Below are 17,541 nucleotides of genomic sequence, written 5' to 3'. Positions count from 1 at the left end.
ATGTTCCCAGGGATGAGGGACTTCAGTTACGTGGAGAGTCTGAAGAAGCTGAGATTGTTCTCCTTCGAGCAGAGAAGGTTAAGAGGTGATTTGATAGAAGCGTTCAAAATCATTTCAGGTGATTAGCAAAATAACAAAAGGCGACATGAGGAAAAATCATTTTAATGCAGCGAATTGTTATGATCTGGAATGCGCTGCCTGAAAGGGTGGTGGAAGCAGATTCAATCATGGCCTTCAAAAAGGAATTGGATAAATGCTTCAAGTGAAAAACGTTGCAGGGCTACAGGGTAGAGCGGGAGATTGGTTCTAACGGATTGCTCTTACAAAGAGCCGGCACGGGATCGATAGGCCGAATAGCCTCCTCCTGTGCTGTAACAAATGTATGATTCTCTGATTTTGAAGTGTAGTCATTGTGGTAATGTTGGAAATGCTGCAGCCAATTTGTACACAGCAAGATCCCAAATACTGCAATGAGATGAATGACCAGAAAATCGGTTTTAGTGATGTTGGTTGAGGGATAAATATTGACCAGGACACCGGGTAGAACTCGCCTGCACCTTTTAGAATCGTGCCGTGGGATCTTTTTCATCTACCTGGGAAGACAGATGGGGCTTCAGTTTAATGTCTCGTCTGCAAGGCGGCATCCACAACAGTGCAGCACTTCCTCAATACGACCCGTTCGACAGTACAGCGCTCCTTCACTACTGACCCACCGACAGTGCAGCACTTCCTCAATACGACCCGTTCGACAGTACAGCGCTCCTTCACTACTGACCCTCCGACAGTGCAGCACTTCCTCAATACTATCCCTTCGACAGTACAGCGCTCCTTCACTACTGACCCTCCGACAGTGCAGCACTTCCTCAATACTGCCCCTTCGACAGTACAGCGCTCCTTCACTACTGACCCTCCGACAGTGCAGCACTTCCTCAATACTGCCCCTTCGACAGTACAGCGCTCCTTCACTACTGACCCTCCGACAGTGCAGCACTTCCTCAATACTACCCCTTCGACAGTACAGCGCTCCTTCACTACTGACCTTGCCACAGTGCAGAACTACCTCGATACTGTCCATTCGACAGTACAGCGCTCCCTCCGTACTGATCCTCCGACCGTACAGTGCTCCCTCACTACTGACCCTCTGACAGTGTTGCATTCCTGCAGTACTGACCCTCTGACAGTGCAGCAGTGCGTCCATACTGCCCCTCCGACAATGCATCCCTCCCTTAGTATTGTCCCTGCGACAGTGCAACACTCCCTCAGTACTGACCCTCCGACAGTGCAGCACTACCTCAGTATTGCCCCCCTGACAGTGCAGCGCTGCCTCAGAATGGCACTGTTGTGTCTGCCCGTATTATGTGTTCATGTCTCAGGAGTTGGATTTGAATTCACAACCTTCTAACTCAGAGGCGAGACTGCTACCACTGATCCACGTCTGACACCTGAAAGGGGGAGAGAGAGATGGAGCGACTTAGGTTGGGCTTTCTGGAACGTTGAGATGGCTTAAGGCACTGCTGTCAAAAGTAGGGCAAATGGACTGCGGATGCACAAGCGGCCAGAGATGGAGGAGCAGAGTGTTTGGGAGGGGGTATCGGAATGGAGGAGGTGACAGAGACAGGGAGTGGTGAGGCTCTGATGGATTTGAATGGAAGAAAGAATAAAAATAAGCGACAGGCTTTGGAGACTAGAATCCAACGCAGGTCAGTAAGGGCTTTGGTGATTGGTGAGCAACTCACCAATCAAAAAGCCAGCGGTGGGGATGGAATCTGTGGCAAGGATGTGAAGATTTTGGGGCCAAAGATCATGACTTCCCAATTTTTAACTGGAGGAAATTGTGTCTCATCTCAATCAGGGTGTGGGTCTGACAACACAAAGACATTGGAAGGGTCAAGGGAGGCGGTGGTTTTGTCAGCGTCCATCTGAAAGCTGCTCCATGTCTGTGGACTGTGTCACCAAAGGGCAGCATGTAGATGACGAAGAGGAGGGAGCCAAGGATTGGGAAGAGAAGCTTCTCCTGACTATGATCAGATAGGTGAGTGGAACCAATTGAGGGTAGTCCCAGCAAAAGAGGCCAGTGTCTGGAGAATGAGGAGGTAACTGGATGGGTTGTCTGTCGGTAAGGCGGGGTGGGCCATGGAGAGATCTAATCCCAGGAATGAGAATTTTAAATTTAAGGGATATGGAACTGGGAGTCGGTCAGGGTCAGGGAGGCCGAGCAGGACCTGGTGCTGGTTGGACACGGATTACACAGTTTTGGATGAGTTCACGTTTATGGAAGGTGGAGGTTGGGTGGCCGGCCAGGAGTGCCGTAGGAATGGAGTCTGTTGGGGGGGGGGGGGGAGGGTGCAGGGAACTGAGGCATTAATGAGGGTTTCAATGGCAATGGGCTGAAGAAGGAATTGAGGCGGGTGAGGAAATCATGGGGCCTATGTGAAGGAGGTCAAATCGGGTCATGAGCTGATCTCGGTGTTGCACGGGGACAATTTTACTGGAGCCGTTAACCAATGTGGAATAAACGAGTAAACATCTGCAGTAAAATAGCGGAGAGAGGAATGTCAATGGGACACGTTCAGTGTACGTCCCCTAATATCACCCACAGTCATTTCTGTCAAAGACTCACAATTCATATTCTAACTGGGGAAACTGCAGGAACAGAGTGAAACGGGTCTGCTTTTGTCCCTGGATTCAGTCTACACAGCGGAGAAATCGGTCTAAATTATAACTGAATCTCCAGGAGTGAACATGGTCAATACAATTATATAAAAACTGTAAATGGAGCTGCTCATTATTGTTGGATCAGTCCTGTATGAGATCAGATTTAAACTTTATTCCTGAGAGAGATCTGATTAAGTTGATAACCTGGGCTTTGAGATGTTTGTGTTACATTCACCACATTATTTACATCGGAGTCAAAGCTGCTGATATAATGTGTTTGTTAAACTGACTGCAACTAATAACAATGATCAGGAGTATAACCGTGTCAGTGGAGACTTATCCCCTGTATAAATCAGGGCTTGTTGGAATGGATCAGCTCAGTGTGCCTGCTGGAGCTGTGGTTTCCAGGCCAACAGAAGTCAGTGCTTCTCACAGAAATGGAATATCCAGTGATGATTCAGATACAACGTATTTATTATCCTGTTCTTGCAGCCGTTGGAGTTCCGGGTAAGCCGTTCTTTCAGCTGTTAATGGTGTAAATCGGTGTTAACTCTGCTGCTGTACTTGGCAAATTGTTTTTCCCCCTGTATATTTCACAGTCACCTGTTTTGTACTATTGGTTGAATGGTGGAATGTAGGAGGTGCATTATATCTGTCATGAACGTTGTATATCCAACACTGGCATTCTTCCTGGATCATTCTCTGTACTGAATATATTGGAATCTGGATTCTGGGCGAAGAGTTGGTATCATACTATCAGGAGCTGTTAAGGTTTTCTTGTTGTGGAACTAACCTGCCCTGGAATATGTTTTCATCAATGTGTTTTCAGTGATTGATAATGAGACAGCTCACGGTCTCAGTGTTACAAGGAGGCAGTGCAATGTCCTCACTCCCCAATAACATGCTTCAGTTTAACTGGGATTTCAATGTATTTATTGGTGATCACTGTTATGAAATATTATTTCATTATGTGTGTATCTGACGCCGCTTCAGATGTCTGGTTACTGAACTGAGTTTGCTGCTGATTCTTTCACATCTCCTTCTCTGCTTCACTGTGGATGAATTCACTGACTGTCACTGGACATCACTGTAAAATGAAATGTTTTGATGTTTTGTTGTCTCAATTTGCACTGTCCCTGTTGGAATCAGGAGGCCTTCTATGTATCTGTAGATTATAAGTGTGATGTTGGCGTTTTGTTAATTGAACAATCCCGCCATCTATCACTTTACTTTATAATTACAGGAGAAGGAATCACAATTATTGTGAGATCAGCCTCGGAGAGGCATTCGATTCTGTTTATTCCATGATTTGTAGATGAAGTGAACAGTGTTGTTGAACAGGTGGAGAATTGAATGATCTGTAGAAACATTAAACTATTCCACAGAGGCTTCACTATTTAATAAACTGACACTGAGAATAGGATCGGTGGAACACGGGGCTGGTGAACAGAATGCAGGCACAGGATGATAGGATTTAATCGATATGAAAATGGACTTGAGATAGGGATTAGAGTGAGTGATAGAGAGGGCGACTGAGAGGGAAAGCGAGAGGCTGTGGTGTGAATAATTCATCCGAATGAACTGCTGAAACTTCCAGTACAATTAAACAGAGAAAATGTGATTTGAAGGTGTTTTTATGATGTGGTCAGATTGGGTGAGTTTTTACTGTGGGACTTGCTCCTCATGTTCATATCATTGTCAGGTCCTCAGACTGTTTTTGTGAATGTTCCTTACTTTCCAACTTAACAGTAAACATAATGAAAAATTTACTTCAAAAATAGAATCAGAAATTTCTTGATTGTAATCAATTATTCGGAAACTGTATTTTTCAAGCTCGGATCAGTTCAATAACAACGTGATGAATTTTATTAATACTTTTCATTTTAAGTTTCATTGAATTTGCAAATTAAATTTATTAAACACATTTTGTATCAAACACAGGTTCCCTGACACCAATAACTACAGAAATGAACTGTTGAATGTAATAGTTGGATTGTGTACAGTCCCTCCCTATGAATCCCAGCCTCTGCTCTCACTGCAATGAATCCTCTGTCTCGTCAGTTCCTTCAGTTTGTCCGTTCTCCCAAACCATCTGCTCCTGACACCTCTCGAGCTCCGACTCATCCATTCACACGACTCTTTTCCTTGACTCCCTCCCAATCTCACTCACTGTCAGCTCTCTTAACCCAGAGTAACACACAAGCTGCACCTCCCGCGTCCCCTCACCTTCCGACACTTCCCTCTCTTTTCCATCCGTCTGGAGCCCAAATCTGGCTTTAATCCGCTGGATTCCCGGTGTGTAAAACTCCTTCTCCCTTCCCCACCGGCACTGCGCCCTCACTCAGCCCTTCCAGTGGATCTGATACTCACTTTATTCACTTTCTGTATCCATCTCCCAATTCATTATTGATCATTGTGTTAAAAAACATCTCTCTGCCCGAAAGCGCTGCCCAGGTCAATCAATCACTTTCCACCCTTCGAAGCAGCAACAGAGCTGGAAATTTCACTCCAGATCCTCTCAAACTGCTGCTTTGGCGCGAGTTTTGAGCAGTAATTTCTCTGCTTCCTTTTCTCTCTCTTCCAGTTAACTTGGTGGCGATTGTGATCCTGTCCCGAGGAAAGTGCGGCCTCTCCAAATGTATCAGTGTCTACCTGGTGGGAATGGCAGTGGCCGATCTTCTGGTCGTTATCATTCGTGTGATACTGGTGTGGATTGGTGGGATGTATTTCAAAGGTTCATTCCTGTTCATTACTCCCGTGTGTAGTTCTATTATCTTCTTGAGTGGTGCAGCCACGGATGTTTCCGTCTGGTTCACAATCGCTTTCACCTTTGATCGATTTGTGGCCATTTGTTGTGAGAAGCTGAAAACTAAATATTGCACCGAGAGAACGGCGGCTGTGGTTCTGGGAACAGTGAGTGTGCTGGGCTGTTTAGAAAGTGTCCCCTGGTACTTTACATTTGAACCTTTATATATAATTGATAATGTTCCCTGGTTTTGTAATACTAAATCGAGCTTCCGTACTTCCCCCGCATGGGCCGCATTTGACATGTTTCATCTCATTTTAACCCCTTGTGTCCCGTTCTGTCTGATTTTGCTGTTCAATGTTCTGACAGTCTGGCGTATTTTAATGTCCAGTCGAGTCCGCAGGGGACTCCGGGTCCGCAGCAATGGAGAGAATCAGAGTGATCCAGAGATGGAGAACCGAAAGAAATCCATCATTCTACTCTTCAGTATATCGGGAAGTTTTATACTGTTGTGGCTGACACAGGTTGTATTTTACATTTATGTGCGAATTGCAGACATTCGGTATTTTTACTCCTACACTGACCCTGTTTATCTCACAGAACAGACAGCAAAGATGCTGCAGCTTCTAAGTTCCTGCACAAACACTTGTATTTATGTCCTGACCCAGACTAAATTCAGAGAGGAGCTGAAGAACGCGGTGAAATACCCACTCAATCTAATTGTTAAATTAGTGAAATCATAGAAAGAGCTGAAGGGTTTCAATCACTCGAACTAAATCCCATTTCATACTCCATCCCCTACACTTCCCAGGGATGGAAAGTAAATTTTATATCAGCAGCATGGAGTCATTAAATGAGCTGAAATATGTTTCTGATGTTACATTTTATTGAAAATCTGACCAATTAAGGCAGGATTTATTCTGCAGACGACACATTCATTTTTGCTCGAAATGGCAGCACTAAAGAGCCCAGCTGGACTTCAACTAAATGGTCATCCAGCAAAATGTGCAAAGCTGGGAATCAAAGTAGCTGCTTTGGGCCAGATCAGAATGGGTGCACTCCAAATAAATGGAGAGGGAGAGAGAGAGAGAGACTGAGTCAGGCAGAGATACAGAGAGGGAAGGAGAGAGGGGAGAGTGACTGACATAGAGACAGAGCGGAACATACAGCTACAAAAGAGTGAGAGAGAGCGAGATGGTGACCTGAAGACCGAGGGAGAGACAGAGAGTGAGAGCGAGAGAGAGAGGCAGAGAGCGACACGGGGAGAGCGTGAGAGAGATCAGAGAGAAAGACAGGGAGATAGTGGGACAGAGAGAGTAAGAAAGACAGAAAGACTGGGAGAGAGACAGAGAAAGACAGAAGGAGGGAGAGATGGAGAGAGGAGGGGACTGAGACAGAGAACACAGGGCAAAAGAAATATAATGATTAAATAGCGCAGAAAATTAAAACAGGTTCACATAAAAGGGAGAGTGTCTGTGACAAAGAGAGAGAGATAGAAACAAAGAGGGGTAGAGGAGGCGGTACACAGAGCTGGAGATAAATAAAGTGAGTTTGTTAGACTGGCGAGAAAAAATAAAGAGAGAAAGAAAGAGTGAAAGAAAGCATATATATATGTATATAATGAGAGAGAGAGCAAGCAGACATGGATGGAACGAAAGAGAGAGACTGAGAAAGAATTACAAATTGATGGAAGTACAAGTGGAAATAACAAGATAGAAAAACACACAGAAAATAAAGAGCGACAAACGACATAAACAGAGAACAGACACATTGAAAGACGGACAAAAATAACTGTGTAATCAGCCTGGAGTGTGTGAGAGTGCTGACCAGCAGAACAGCAGCAGATGAAGCAGGCCAGACAGTTCATGTTTGTTCTGGGCCAACACTCTTGTGGATTTAATTTTGCCATTTCTAAAGGTGATGCCTTGAGCTGCACAATAAAGTCACTCAGTCTTGTGTACCTGACCCTGACCATTACTTACTGCAGGAGTTTCCCAGCTGCTCTGTGTAGTAAAAATTCATCTGATAATCGAAAGCCTGAGATTAAATCGGCTTCAGCATGTCTGAAGGAAAAGGACGCTTAAAAGGTGGAAGGACTGTTAGAAGGATTGTTAATGACACATTGTAAAAGATCACACAGCAGAGGAGAGATCACCATAGCAACAAGAACGATTCGAGGAGGGCTCGAGGTCGTTTGAACTCCTGCCGACTTAACTTGGTTACGTTGTGGACACTGAGAGAAAACAAGTGAAGTGTCAATCAATCGTGGGTTGTATTTGTAGGAACCTGTTGTTGAGAAGTCACCGTCCCAGAAGTGTGATTCTCTATGAAAACGGTCTTAAAAAGCTGGGCAGAATTTGAGTGGAGAGAGACACAGATCCACCATAACTGCTCCAACATCACCTTTCGCTTCCTGGCAGCACCACCTCACCTGGAATCTTCCTGACTGCTCGCTATCTCCCAGCTTGATGCCTCGATGCTGGTTTACAGATTGCCTGTGAAGCAGATGACCTGTCTAACAGAGAAAGTCACACTACACTACAACGGTATCCATCAAAATACCTGGAATCTTCTCGGCAAGTCTAAAACTTTCGTTATGGGCTTAGTCTACGATAAACATTTGATTTCCAAACGGTTATTCATTTTGAGAATTGAGAATGTGTTGTTTAATTTTAGCTAAAGCAATTCTAAATCGGGCATAAACCCAAGATGATGTTTAAATTCTAATCTCATTTTTTCTATTGAATTAATAATAAATGATTGCTTTCTTTATAAAGCCATGGTTTGTGCCTGAAGTTTGTTTAGGATAAAGAGCCCATTAATTAAATGTAAAACTAAACCTTGTGGAGATAAAAAGTTATTGCTCCAAATTAAAGTGTAAAATCACTTTCCACCTTTTTGCTCCTCCATCTGTACCATGTGTTACTTTCCCAGTGAGCTGCTGAATTCTGCAATAAATAATATGTATTTTTACCCCTTCTGCAGTGTTAATAAACTGGACAGGGTCCCATAGCACTCTCCTGTTCTGTTACTGTTAAAATACTGTTATTGTTTCAGATTAAAGAAAAATATGAATAATGGAGAAATGAATTAAATCCCAGATCAGAACTACATTCAGATTGAGTCCAATTTTACTCTGATTTATTTAATAGAAGCTAGAATTACATTCTCTACAAAAAATGGTTGATTGGACCTTTCCTCCGAATGTCTGGTCTCTCCTTTTCTGTCACCATTCAGTCCAAATAACCAAATGTGAATTCATTTTTTTGGCAGAAGTTCACGTTTTGATGTTTAATTCCCTCACTGCACCGCTGTCTTTATGTTAAACACCAGCTCGTGCCATTCTCACTCAGTTTGTATTTTTAACTACAGTGCAACAGTGATTCAACAGAAAATGCAAATTATCCCTCTCTGTGTCTCTCATCACAACAAGCTCCACCTTGCCCCTCAGTAAGATGGCCGCCTTTCGGGTGCTATTTTGTTTCAGGTTCATGGCGTTGAAGTTGTTGTTCATCGATTCACATTTTGATAGCAGGCACGGTGCAAGAGGAGTCCATTCAGCCCACCCTGCCTGTGCCAGCTCCTTGAAAGCGCGATTCAATCATTCCCATTTCCTGCTCTGCTTTTCCCCCACAGCCCTCATGGATGCTTGTAATAGTAGTTTTGATAATACACACACACATATATATATATATATATATATATATACATATGGATACAATTTGCTGTTGTAGGGGGTGGACATATGAGGAGAGGTTGAGTAGATTGGGACTCTACTCATTGGAGTTCAGAAGATTGAGAGGCGATCTTATTGAAACATATAAGATTGTGAAGGGGCTTGATCGGGTGGATGCGGTAAGGATGTTCCCAAAGATGGGTGAAACTAGAACTAGGGGGCATAATCTTAGAATAAGGGGCTGCTCTTTCAAAACTGAGATAAGGAGAAACTTCTTCACTCAGAGGGTGGTAGGTCTGTGGAATTTGCTGCCCCAGGAAGTTGTGGAAGCTACATCATTAAATAAATTTAAAACAGAAATAGACAGTTTTCTAGAAGTGAAGGGAATTAGAGGTTACGGGGAGCGGGCAGGAAATTGGACATGAATTTGAGGTTAGGATCAGATCAGCCATGATCTTATTGAATGGTGGAGCAGGCTCGAGAGGCCGATTGGCGTACTGCTGCTCCTATTTCTTATGTTCTTATATATATATGTATATATAAGTTGTTGTTGTCGATAAAGATTGTTTCTCAATCTTCTACTCTTTCGATTCTTCTCGTTTATAAATTGGGCTTTGTTTCTGTGTAAATGAATGTTGCTGAGAGATTGTCCCTGTAACTGAGTGAGGGATCTTGCTGTATATTAGGTTTTTAAAAAATTGCTTTGGCTCTTTTATATGTCATGAATTTATTTGAAATCTTTGGCTAATTGGAAAAAGCCACAAACTGTAAGCTGAACACAAACTACTGGGCTTTCGTCCACTGCTAATTAAAACAAGAGAAAAGAGCAAAGGGAAAGTTCGTTCACCTTTGCAAACTGCAACATAAAGGGTGAAGTAGAAAAAAATGCCCGGGCTTTTTGTTGCCTGCTCCAGGAACAGAAGAGAAAATGAGCACAGGGGCAATTTGGACGCTGCAGCGAACACTAACCAGGACAGGCAGACAGACCAACACCTTTAAGGGGAGGGGTGATGGGGGATGGGGTGGGTGAGGGAGTGATTGGCAAAGCAGGAGAGAAAACCCTGCAAACTTGTATTAGAGAGAGAGAAAAGCAATATGTGCTCTTCAGTCTGCCTGAGTGTCTTTCTGTCTCTCTCTGTCCCAACTTTTCTTCCTCTTCTTCAGATTCTCTGCTTTGTAACTGGGGAGTGTGTTTGTCAGTGGTGTTTGCTGAGAGATTGCCTGCCTATGGAATGGAATGAGTGAATGACTGAGTGTGAATGTGTGTGTGTGAGTGAGTGTGAGGGAGCTCTGGGCTCTTGCTGTGCCTTTTTAATCGTTTGCTTTGTTTTTAATCAATTAAAGGATTTTTTAGTGGAATTGCTGTAACATGAAGTTGTGGAAAGAGAATTTTTGGGAGGAGGAGGATTCCTTGGACAAGAAGTTTTCTCTCCACAGGGGACTGACCGAGGCCTTCACCACAGGCTGCACCCAATGGGGCTCACGTGAATTGTGTCTGGGTCACTGTGGGATCACTGGGAGCACTGTGGGATCATGGGTTGCTATGGGATCACTGCGATACTGCAGGTTCACTGGGACATTGTGGGATCACTGGGCCACTGTGGGATCAGTGGGACATTGTGGGATCAGTGGGATACTGCAGGTTCACTGGGACATTGTGGGATCAGTGGGCCACTGTGGGATCAGTGGGACATTGTGGGATCAGTGGGATACTGCAGGTTCACTGGGACATTGTGGGATCAGTGGGCCACTGTGGGATCAGTGGGACATTGTGGGATCAGTGGGATACTGCAGGTTCAGTGGGACATTGTGGGATCAGTGGGCCACTGTGGGATCAGTGGGACATTGTGGGATCACTGGGATACTGCAGGTTCACTGGGACATTGTGGGATCAGTGGGCCACTGTGGGATCAGTGGGACATTGTGGGATCAGTGGGATACTGCAGGTTCACTGGGACATTGTGGGATCAGTGGGCCACTGTGGGATCAGTGGGACATTGTGGGATCAGTGGGACATTGTGGGATCAGTGGGATACTGCAGGTTCACTGGGACATTGTGGGATCAGTGGGACATTGTGGGATCAGTGGGACATTGTGGGATCAGTGGGACATTGTGGGATCAGTGGGATACTGCAGGTTCACTGGGACATTGTGGGACATTGTGGGATCAGTGGGACATTGTGGGATCAGTGGGATACTGCAGGTTCACTGGGACATTGTGGGATCAGTGGGACATTGTGGGATCAGTGGGACATTGTGGGATCATTGGCTTCCTGTGGCATCACTGGGAAACTGGCGGCCATATTGTTTAAGATGGCCGCCTTACTGGCCGCCATTTTGTTTCAGCTTCATGGGGTTCCAGGAGAAACTACTTTACCCATTCTATGTAATACAGAAATGTTATATATATATACATATATATATATATATATATATAAATACACACACGTTATTTTATACACGCAAGTTGTTGTATATAAAGACAGTCTCTCAAACTTTTACACAAATGCAGTAAACTGGGATACTGGGACCTCTGGGTGCACTGTGGAATTACTGACTGCAATGTGGGATCACTGGGATCAATTAGGGAGCATTGTGGTATTATCACTGGTTGTGCAGCTGGATCACCGGGTCACTGTGATCACTGAGGGATCACTGGGTGCACTGTGGATCACTGGGACACTGTGGATCAATGGGACACTATCACTGGGTGCACTGTGGATCACTGGGACACTGTGGATCACTGGGACACTATCACTGGGTGCACTGTGGATCACTGGGACACTGTGGATCAATGGGACACTATCACTGGGTGCACTGTGGATCACTGGGACACTGTGGATCAATGGGACACTATCACTGGGTGCACTGTGGATCACTGGGACACTGTGGATCAATGGGACACTATCACTGGGTGCACTGTGGATCACTGGGACACTGTGGATCAATGGGACACTATCACTGGGTGCACTGTGGATCACTGGGACACTGTGGATCAATGGGACACTATCACTGGGTGCATTGTGGATCACTGGGACACTGTGGATCAATGGGACACTATCACTGGGTGCACTGTGGATCACTGGGACACTGTGGATCAATGGGACACTATCACTGGGTGCACTGTGGATCACTGGGATACTGTGGATCAATGGGACACTATCACTGGGTGCATTGTGGAATCACTGAGTCACTGTGGGGACTCCATGGGATACTTATTTACCCAGTTGGGCCGAATGGCCCCTGTTTCTCTGCTGTACATTCTGTGTAATTCTATGTAGTATACAAAGATATATAATGTTGTTGTTGTTGGAGTAAAATTGGGAACCCCGGAGAGACTTCTTCACCCAGATGGGCCGAATGGCCTGTTTCTGTGCCGTGCTGTATTCCATGTAAAATATATATAAAGATATGCACGGGGTTAAATTCGATAACCCCGAATCCGGGCGCGGGGGGCGATTAACCCCCACATGATTAACCTGCACCCGGTCGTTGAGATGCAGACAGTCCGTGAGATTGGTGCTGCCTGATGATTTACCTGATTCCTGCGAGCAGTCAGACCTGGCTGCGCTGTTGAGCGGCTTCTCACCAGCAAGGGGGGCAATATTGCGTGAGTGATTAGCACCTCTTAAAGGCAAACTGCACCTCTTAAAGGAAGGCTGCACCTCTTAAAGGCAGGCTGCACCTTACAAAGTCAAAGATTTGATTGAGATACAAACCTCCGGGGTCATTTCTTCTCGTACAGTTTTGATTGGCAGCTTCTTTTGAATTAAACAGATCATTGCTGAAAGTGACTGGCTCCCAGTCACTGTTTTGGAGCCATTTATCAGCCTGTCTTTTTCAAACTGGTGAGTCTGTTTGGAATCTCTGAGAATGTTAATCAAGTCGACAGTTTCCACAGTCTGTGAGAAAAAGACAACAAAGAACCAGGATGTTAAAAGGTTCGGTCACAGTTCCGTATAGTATTTGTGAATTATTTATTACTTTATTTTCCAATCAGGATCTGGTTGAGCTTTACAGTAAAACTGTCGTCTTACTGCTACTATTTGTTTCTCTCTTACTGTTTCATCAATTTGTTTGTCAGTTAAAGTCTAAAACAAGCTCCAGTGTAGTGTGACTCTGTCACCCTCTGAAGAGCAGGCACTATTAGGCACTGGATAGAACGAGTGGGCTGAGATAATCTGAAGGGGTTTCACTGTTCATTACCTGGAGCCCTTCAAATGTTACATTGATATCAGGACAAGTGGAAACACTGAGACATTGGGAGTGAAGCCTCACCTAACAGAGGAGCTGCTTTTCAAGCTTAGAAATGCAACTGATTTTAAATAAGAAAAATTTGACTTCATTAAATTAGGCAAAAAGGCAACTATCTCTGAACTGTCACCAGTATATGAAAACCACCGACATTTTACTGATCGGGGAATAATGAACTTGTTCAAACTGTACAAAATAAAAATCAATGTAATCTTTTTAAAATAACGATCTGATATGAAGCATTCTCCAACCAAACAAAAGCACCAAGCATTCCCAGGACATTAAGAGATTATGTGAGTGGGCAAAACTGTGGCAAATGGAGTTCAATGTGGGGAAATGCGAGGTCATCCACTTCGGATCTAAGAAAGATAGATCAGAGAGATTTCTAAATGGTGAGGAGCTCGGAACTGTGGAGGAGCAGAGAGATTTAGGGGTCCAAGTACAGAAATCATTAAAAGCGAGTGGACAGTTACAAAAATAATTAAAAAGGCTAATGGAATGTCGGTCTTTATTTCTCGAGGGCTGGAATATAAAGAGGTGGAAGTTATGTTCCAGCTGTACAGAACTCTGGTTAGAGCCCATCTGGAGGACTGCATTCAGTTCTGGGCACTGCACCTCAGGGAGGATACATTGGCCTTGGAAGGGCTGCAGCACAGATTTACCAGAATGATATCGGGGCGAATAGGTTTAAATTATGAGGACAGGTTGAATGGACAAGGCTTGTATTCCCCTGAATATAGATGATTAAGACGTGACTGCATTGAGGTGTTTCAGATGATGAAAGGATTTGATAGGGCAGATAGAGAGAAACTATTTCCTCTGTTGGGGGAGTCTAGAACAAAGGGGCATAACCTTAAAATTAGAGCTAGGCCGTCCAGGGGTGATGTCAGGAAGCACTTCTTCACAAAAGGGCCGTGGAAATCTGGAACTCTCTCCCACAAAAGTCTGTTGAGGCTGGGGCTCAATACGAAATTTCAAAACGGAGTTTGATAGACTTTTGTTCGGCAAGGGTATGAAGGATTCTGGAACCAAGGCGGGTAGATGGAGTTAAGATACAGATCAGCCATGATCTAATTGAATGGCGGAACAGTTGAGGAGCTGAATTGTCTCCTCCTGTTCCTATGTAACAGGCTCGTGTGGCTGAATGGACTCATCTTGTTCCTTTGTAACATGTGCGAGGGGCTGAATGGCGTCCCGATCCTGTATATCAGTCTCGAAGGGCTGAATGGCCCCCTCCTGTTCCAGTGCAACAAGCTCGAGGGGCTTATTTACCGAATCCTATTACAGTGTTACAGGCTCGCGCTGCTGAATGGCCTTCAGTTCCCGTATAACACGCTCGAGGGGCTGAAGGGCCTGCTGCTATTCCTATGTAACAGGATTGAGGGGCTGATTGGCCTCCAGGTCTGGTGTAACGCGATCCGGGCTGAATGGCCTCCTCCTGTTGCTATCTGACAGGCTGGAAGGGTTGATTGACGTCAAGTTCCTGTATAAAAGGCTCGAAGGGCTGAATGGCCTCCTCCTGTTCCTATGTAACAGGCTTGAGGGTCTTACTGGCCTCCAGTTCCGGTGTAATGGGCTCGAGGGGCTGAATGGCCTTCAGTTCCCGTATAACACGCTCGAGGGGCGGAGTGGCCTCCTCCTGTTCCTATGTAACAAGCTTGAGGGGCTGATTTGTCACCAGATCTGGTGTAAGGGGCTCGAGGGGCTGAATGGCCTCCTCCTGTTGCTATCTGACAGGCTTGAAGGGTTGATTGGCGTCTAGTTCATGTATAACAGGCTCGAACGGCTGAATGGCCTTCCGTACCAAATAACAGGCTCGAGGGGCTGAATGGCCTCCTCAATTTGCGATTTGACAGGCTGGAGGGGCTGATTGGCCTCAAGTTGCTGTATAACAGGCTCGAAGTGCTGAATGACCTCTTCCTGATTCTATATAACAGGCTTGAGGGGATGATCAGCCTCCAGTAACGATGTAACGGGCTTGAGGGGCTGAATGGCCTCCTCCTTTTCCTGTGTAACATCCTTCAGAGGCTGAATGACCTTCAGTTCCCATATAAGAGGCTTGAAGAGCTTAATGGCCTCCTTCTGTTCCTGTCGAACAGCCGCGAAGGACTTGCCGCCATTTTGTCCAAGATGGCCACCGTGCTTACAGCCATTTTGTCCAAGATGTCCGGCGAACTTGCCACCATTTTGTCTAAAAATTAGAGCCGGACCTTCCAGGAGCGAGATTAGAAAACATTTCTACACACAAAGGGTGGTAGAAGTTTTGAATTCCCTTCTGCAAACGTCAATTAATGCTAGCTCAATTGCTAAATTTAGATCTGAGACAGATAGCTTTTGGCAACCAAATGTATTAAGGGATATGGGCCAAAGGCGGGTGCATGGAGTTAGATCACAGATCAGCCATGATCTTATCAAATGGCGGAGCAGGAACGAGGGGCTGAATGGCCTACTCCTGTTCCTATGTTCCTATGATATTATTTATATGGAATACCGACAGGCATTTGATCAGGTTCCACACAAGAGACTGTTGGCAAAAATGAAAGCGTATGGAACTTGAGGCAATGTATTGACATGGGTAGAGAATTGGTTAGGAGATAGGAGACAGAGAGTAGGGATAATGGGTACATACTCCAATTGGCAGGATGCGACTAGTGGTGTCCCCCAGGGATCTGTAACTGGGGTCTCAGCTTGTCACCATATTTATCAATGACTTAGATGAAGGAACAGGGAGTCGTATATCCAAGTTTGCTGATGACACTAAGTTAGGTGGTGCAGTAAGTAGTGTGGAATGCGATTGGAAATTTGCAAAGGGACATTGATAGATTAAGTGAGTCGGCAAAACTATGGCAGATGGAGTTCAATGTGGGGTTATCCACTTTGGACCGATGGTCAGGGTATTTTCCAAATGGTAAGAAGCTCGGAACTGTGGAGAAGCAGAGAGAATTAACGGTTCATTCACATAAATCAGTAAAAGCTAACGGGCGGGTCCAAAAATAATTTAAAAGGCTAACGGAATGTTAGCCTTTATCTGAGGGGGCTGGAATATAAAGAAGTGGAAGTTATGTTCCAGTTATATAAAGCTCTGGTTAGACTGCGTCTGGAGTAACTGCGTTCAGTTTTGGACACTGCACCTCAGGAAGGATAGATTGGCCTTGGAGGGGGTGCAGAGCAGATTCACCAGAATGTTACCGGGGCTAAAAAGGTTAAATTATGAGGACAGGCTGCATAGACTGAGCTCGTATTCCATCGAGTATGGAAGATTGAAGGGCGGTCTGAGCGAGGTGTTTAACATGTTCAAATGATTCGATAGAATAGAGAGAGAGAATCAATTTCCTCTGGGGAATCAAGAACGAGGTGGACATAACCTTAAAAAATTCGAACCATGCCATTCAGGTTCGAAAACAGGAAGCACTTTTTTACACAAAGGGCAGAAGAAGTCTGGAACGCTGTCCCCCAAAAGGCTGTGGATGCTGGGAGTCAATTGAAGCTTTGAAGACTGAGATCGATAGAGTTTCGTTGGGTAAGGGTATCGAGGGACACGGAGCAAAGGCAGGTTAATGGATTTCAGTTACAGATCATCTCTGATCTAATTGAAGGGCGGAACAGGTTCAAGGGGCTGAATGGCCTCCTCCTGTTCCCAATGGAAATGTTCACAATATGCTTTGTTGAGGCTGTGACGTCTGGGTCAACCCATGTCCAAACAAGGCAGGCCACATTTGGGAGTTTAATAACTTTGAAATGAACATTTTTCTTTTGTGACTTGTGCAACTTCGATCAACTGAATAGTTATGAAAGAGAATCAATGCAGTCATTCGAACTTCTGGCTGATAACCCAAACAGAGGTTTCTGCAGTGTAGCAGTTATCACGTTTGCTTTATACGTGGAAAGTCCCAGGTTCAATCCTGAGCAGAAACATTATGTTGGGGCAAATTTATTTTTTCTCTGTGAAATAGCCGGTCTGTTAAATTTAACACAAATTCGTGGTCTCACGAGCACTGAACATTTTAAACCGAGCCCTTAAAAATACAGTGTGTAAAATGAGAAGGGATAAAAAGTTCATCGCACAAAAGAAATTATTAAAGTTTTCCAACTTCCCTCAGTCGCCTTTCATTCTGCAAAATAACGTTATCGGTTAATTAATGGTGATGAAAACAATGATTGTTTTTTTTTCTTCCCACAGACTTTGAGTCAGTTCATGCGATGAATACAA

The 17,541-nt window shown here is 44.8% G+C and overlaps 1 protein-coding gene and 1 pseudogene across 1 annotated transcript; both read left to right on the top strand.

The window, feature by feature from the left end:
- The window catches only part of LOC137314528 (zinc finger protein 585A-like), a 915,457-nt pseudogene that overhangs the window by 217,435 nt on the left and 680,481 nt on the right, over positions 1–17,541 (top strand).
- LOC137314526 (probable G-protein coupled receptor 139) lies at positions 3,093–17,535 on the top strand. The gene is made up of 3 exons (XM_067979834.1): positions 3,093–3,162; positions 5,240–6,123; positions 17,512–17,535. Exons 1-3 carry the CDS (start codon positions 3,093–3,095, stop codon positions 17,533–17,535), a joined length of 978 nt encoding a protein of 325 aa, XP_067835935.1.

Source organism: Heptranchias perlo, unplaced genomic scaffold (genome assembly GCF_035084215.1).
Source record: "Heptranchias perlo isolate sHepPer1 unplaced genomic scaffold, sHepPer1.hap1 HAP1_SCAFFOLD_52, whole genome shotgun sequence".
Taxonomy (NCBI): domain Eukaryota; kingdom Metazoa; phylum Chordata; class Chondrichthyes; order Hexanchiformes; family Hexanchidae; genus Heptranchias; species Heptranchias perlo.
Note: the sequence above shows the minus strand (reverse complement) of the source record. Positions and strands in the feature narration are given on the sequence as shown.

Bases quoted from the DNA above. Each gene is read 5' to 3' on its own strand.
- LOC137314526 (XM_067979834.1), top strand. From the start codon at position 3,093: ATGGAATATCCAGTGATGATTCAGATACAACGTATTTATTATCCTGTT. The intron at 3,163-5,239 runs GTAAGCCGTTCT...TCTCTCTTCCAG, and splicing joins TGCAGCCGTTGGAGTTCCGG to TTAACTTGGTGGCGATTGTG. The intron at 6,124-17,511 runs GTTAAATTAGTG...TTCTTCCCACAG, and splicing joins AATACCCACTCAATCTAATT to ACTTTGAGTCAGTTCATGCG.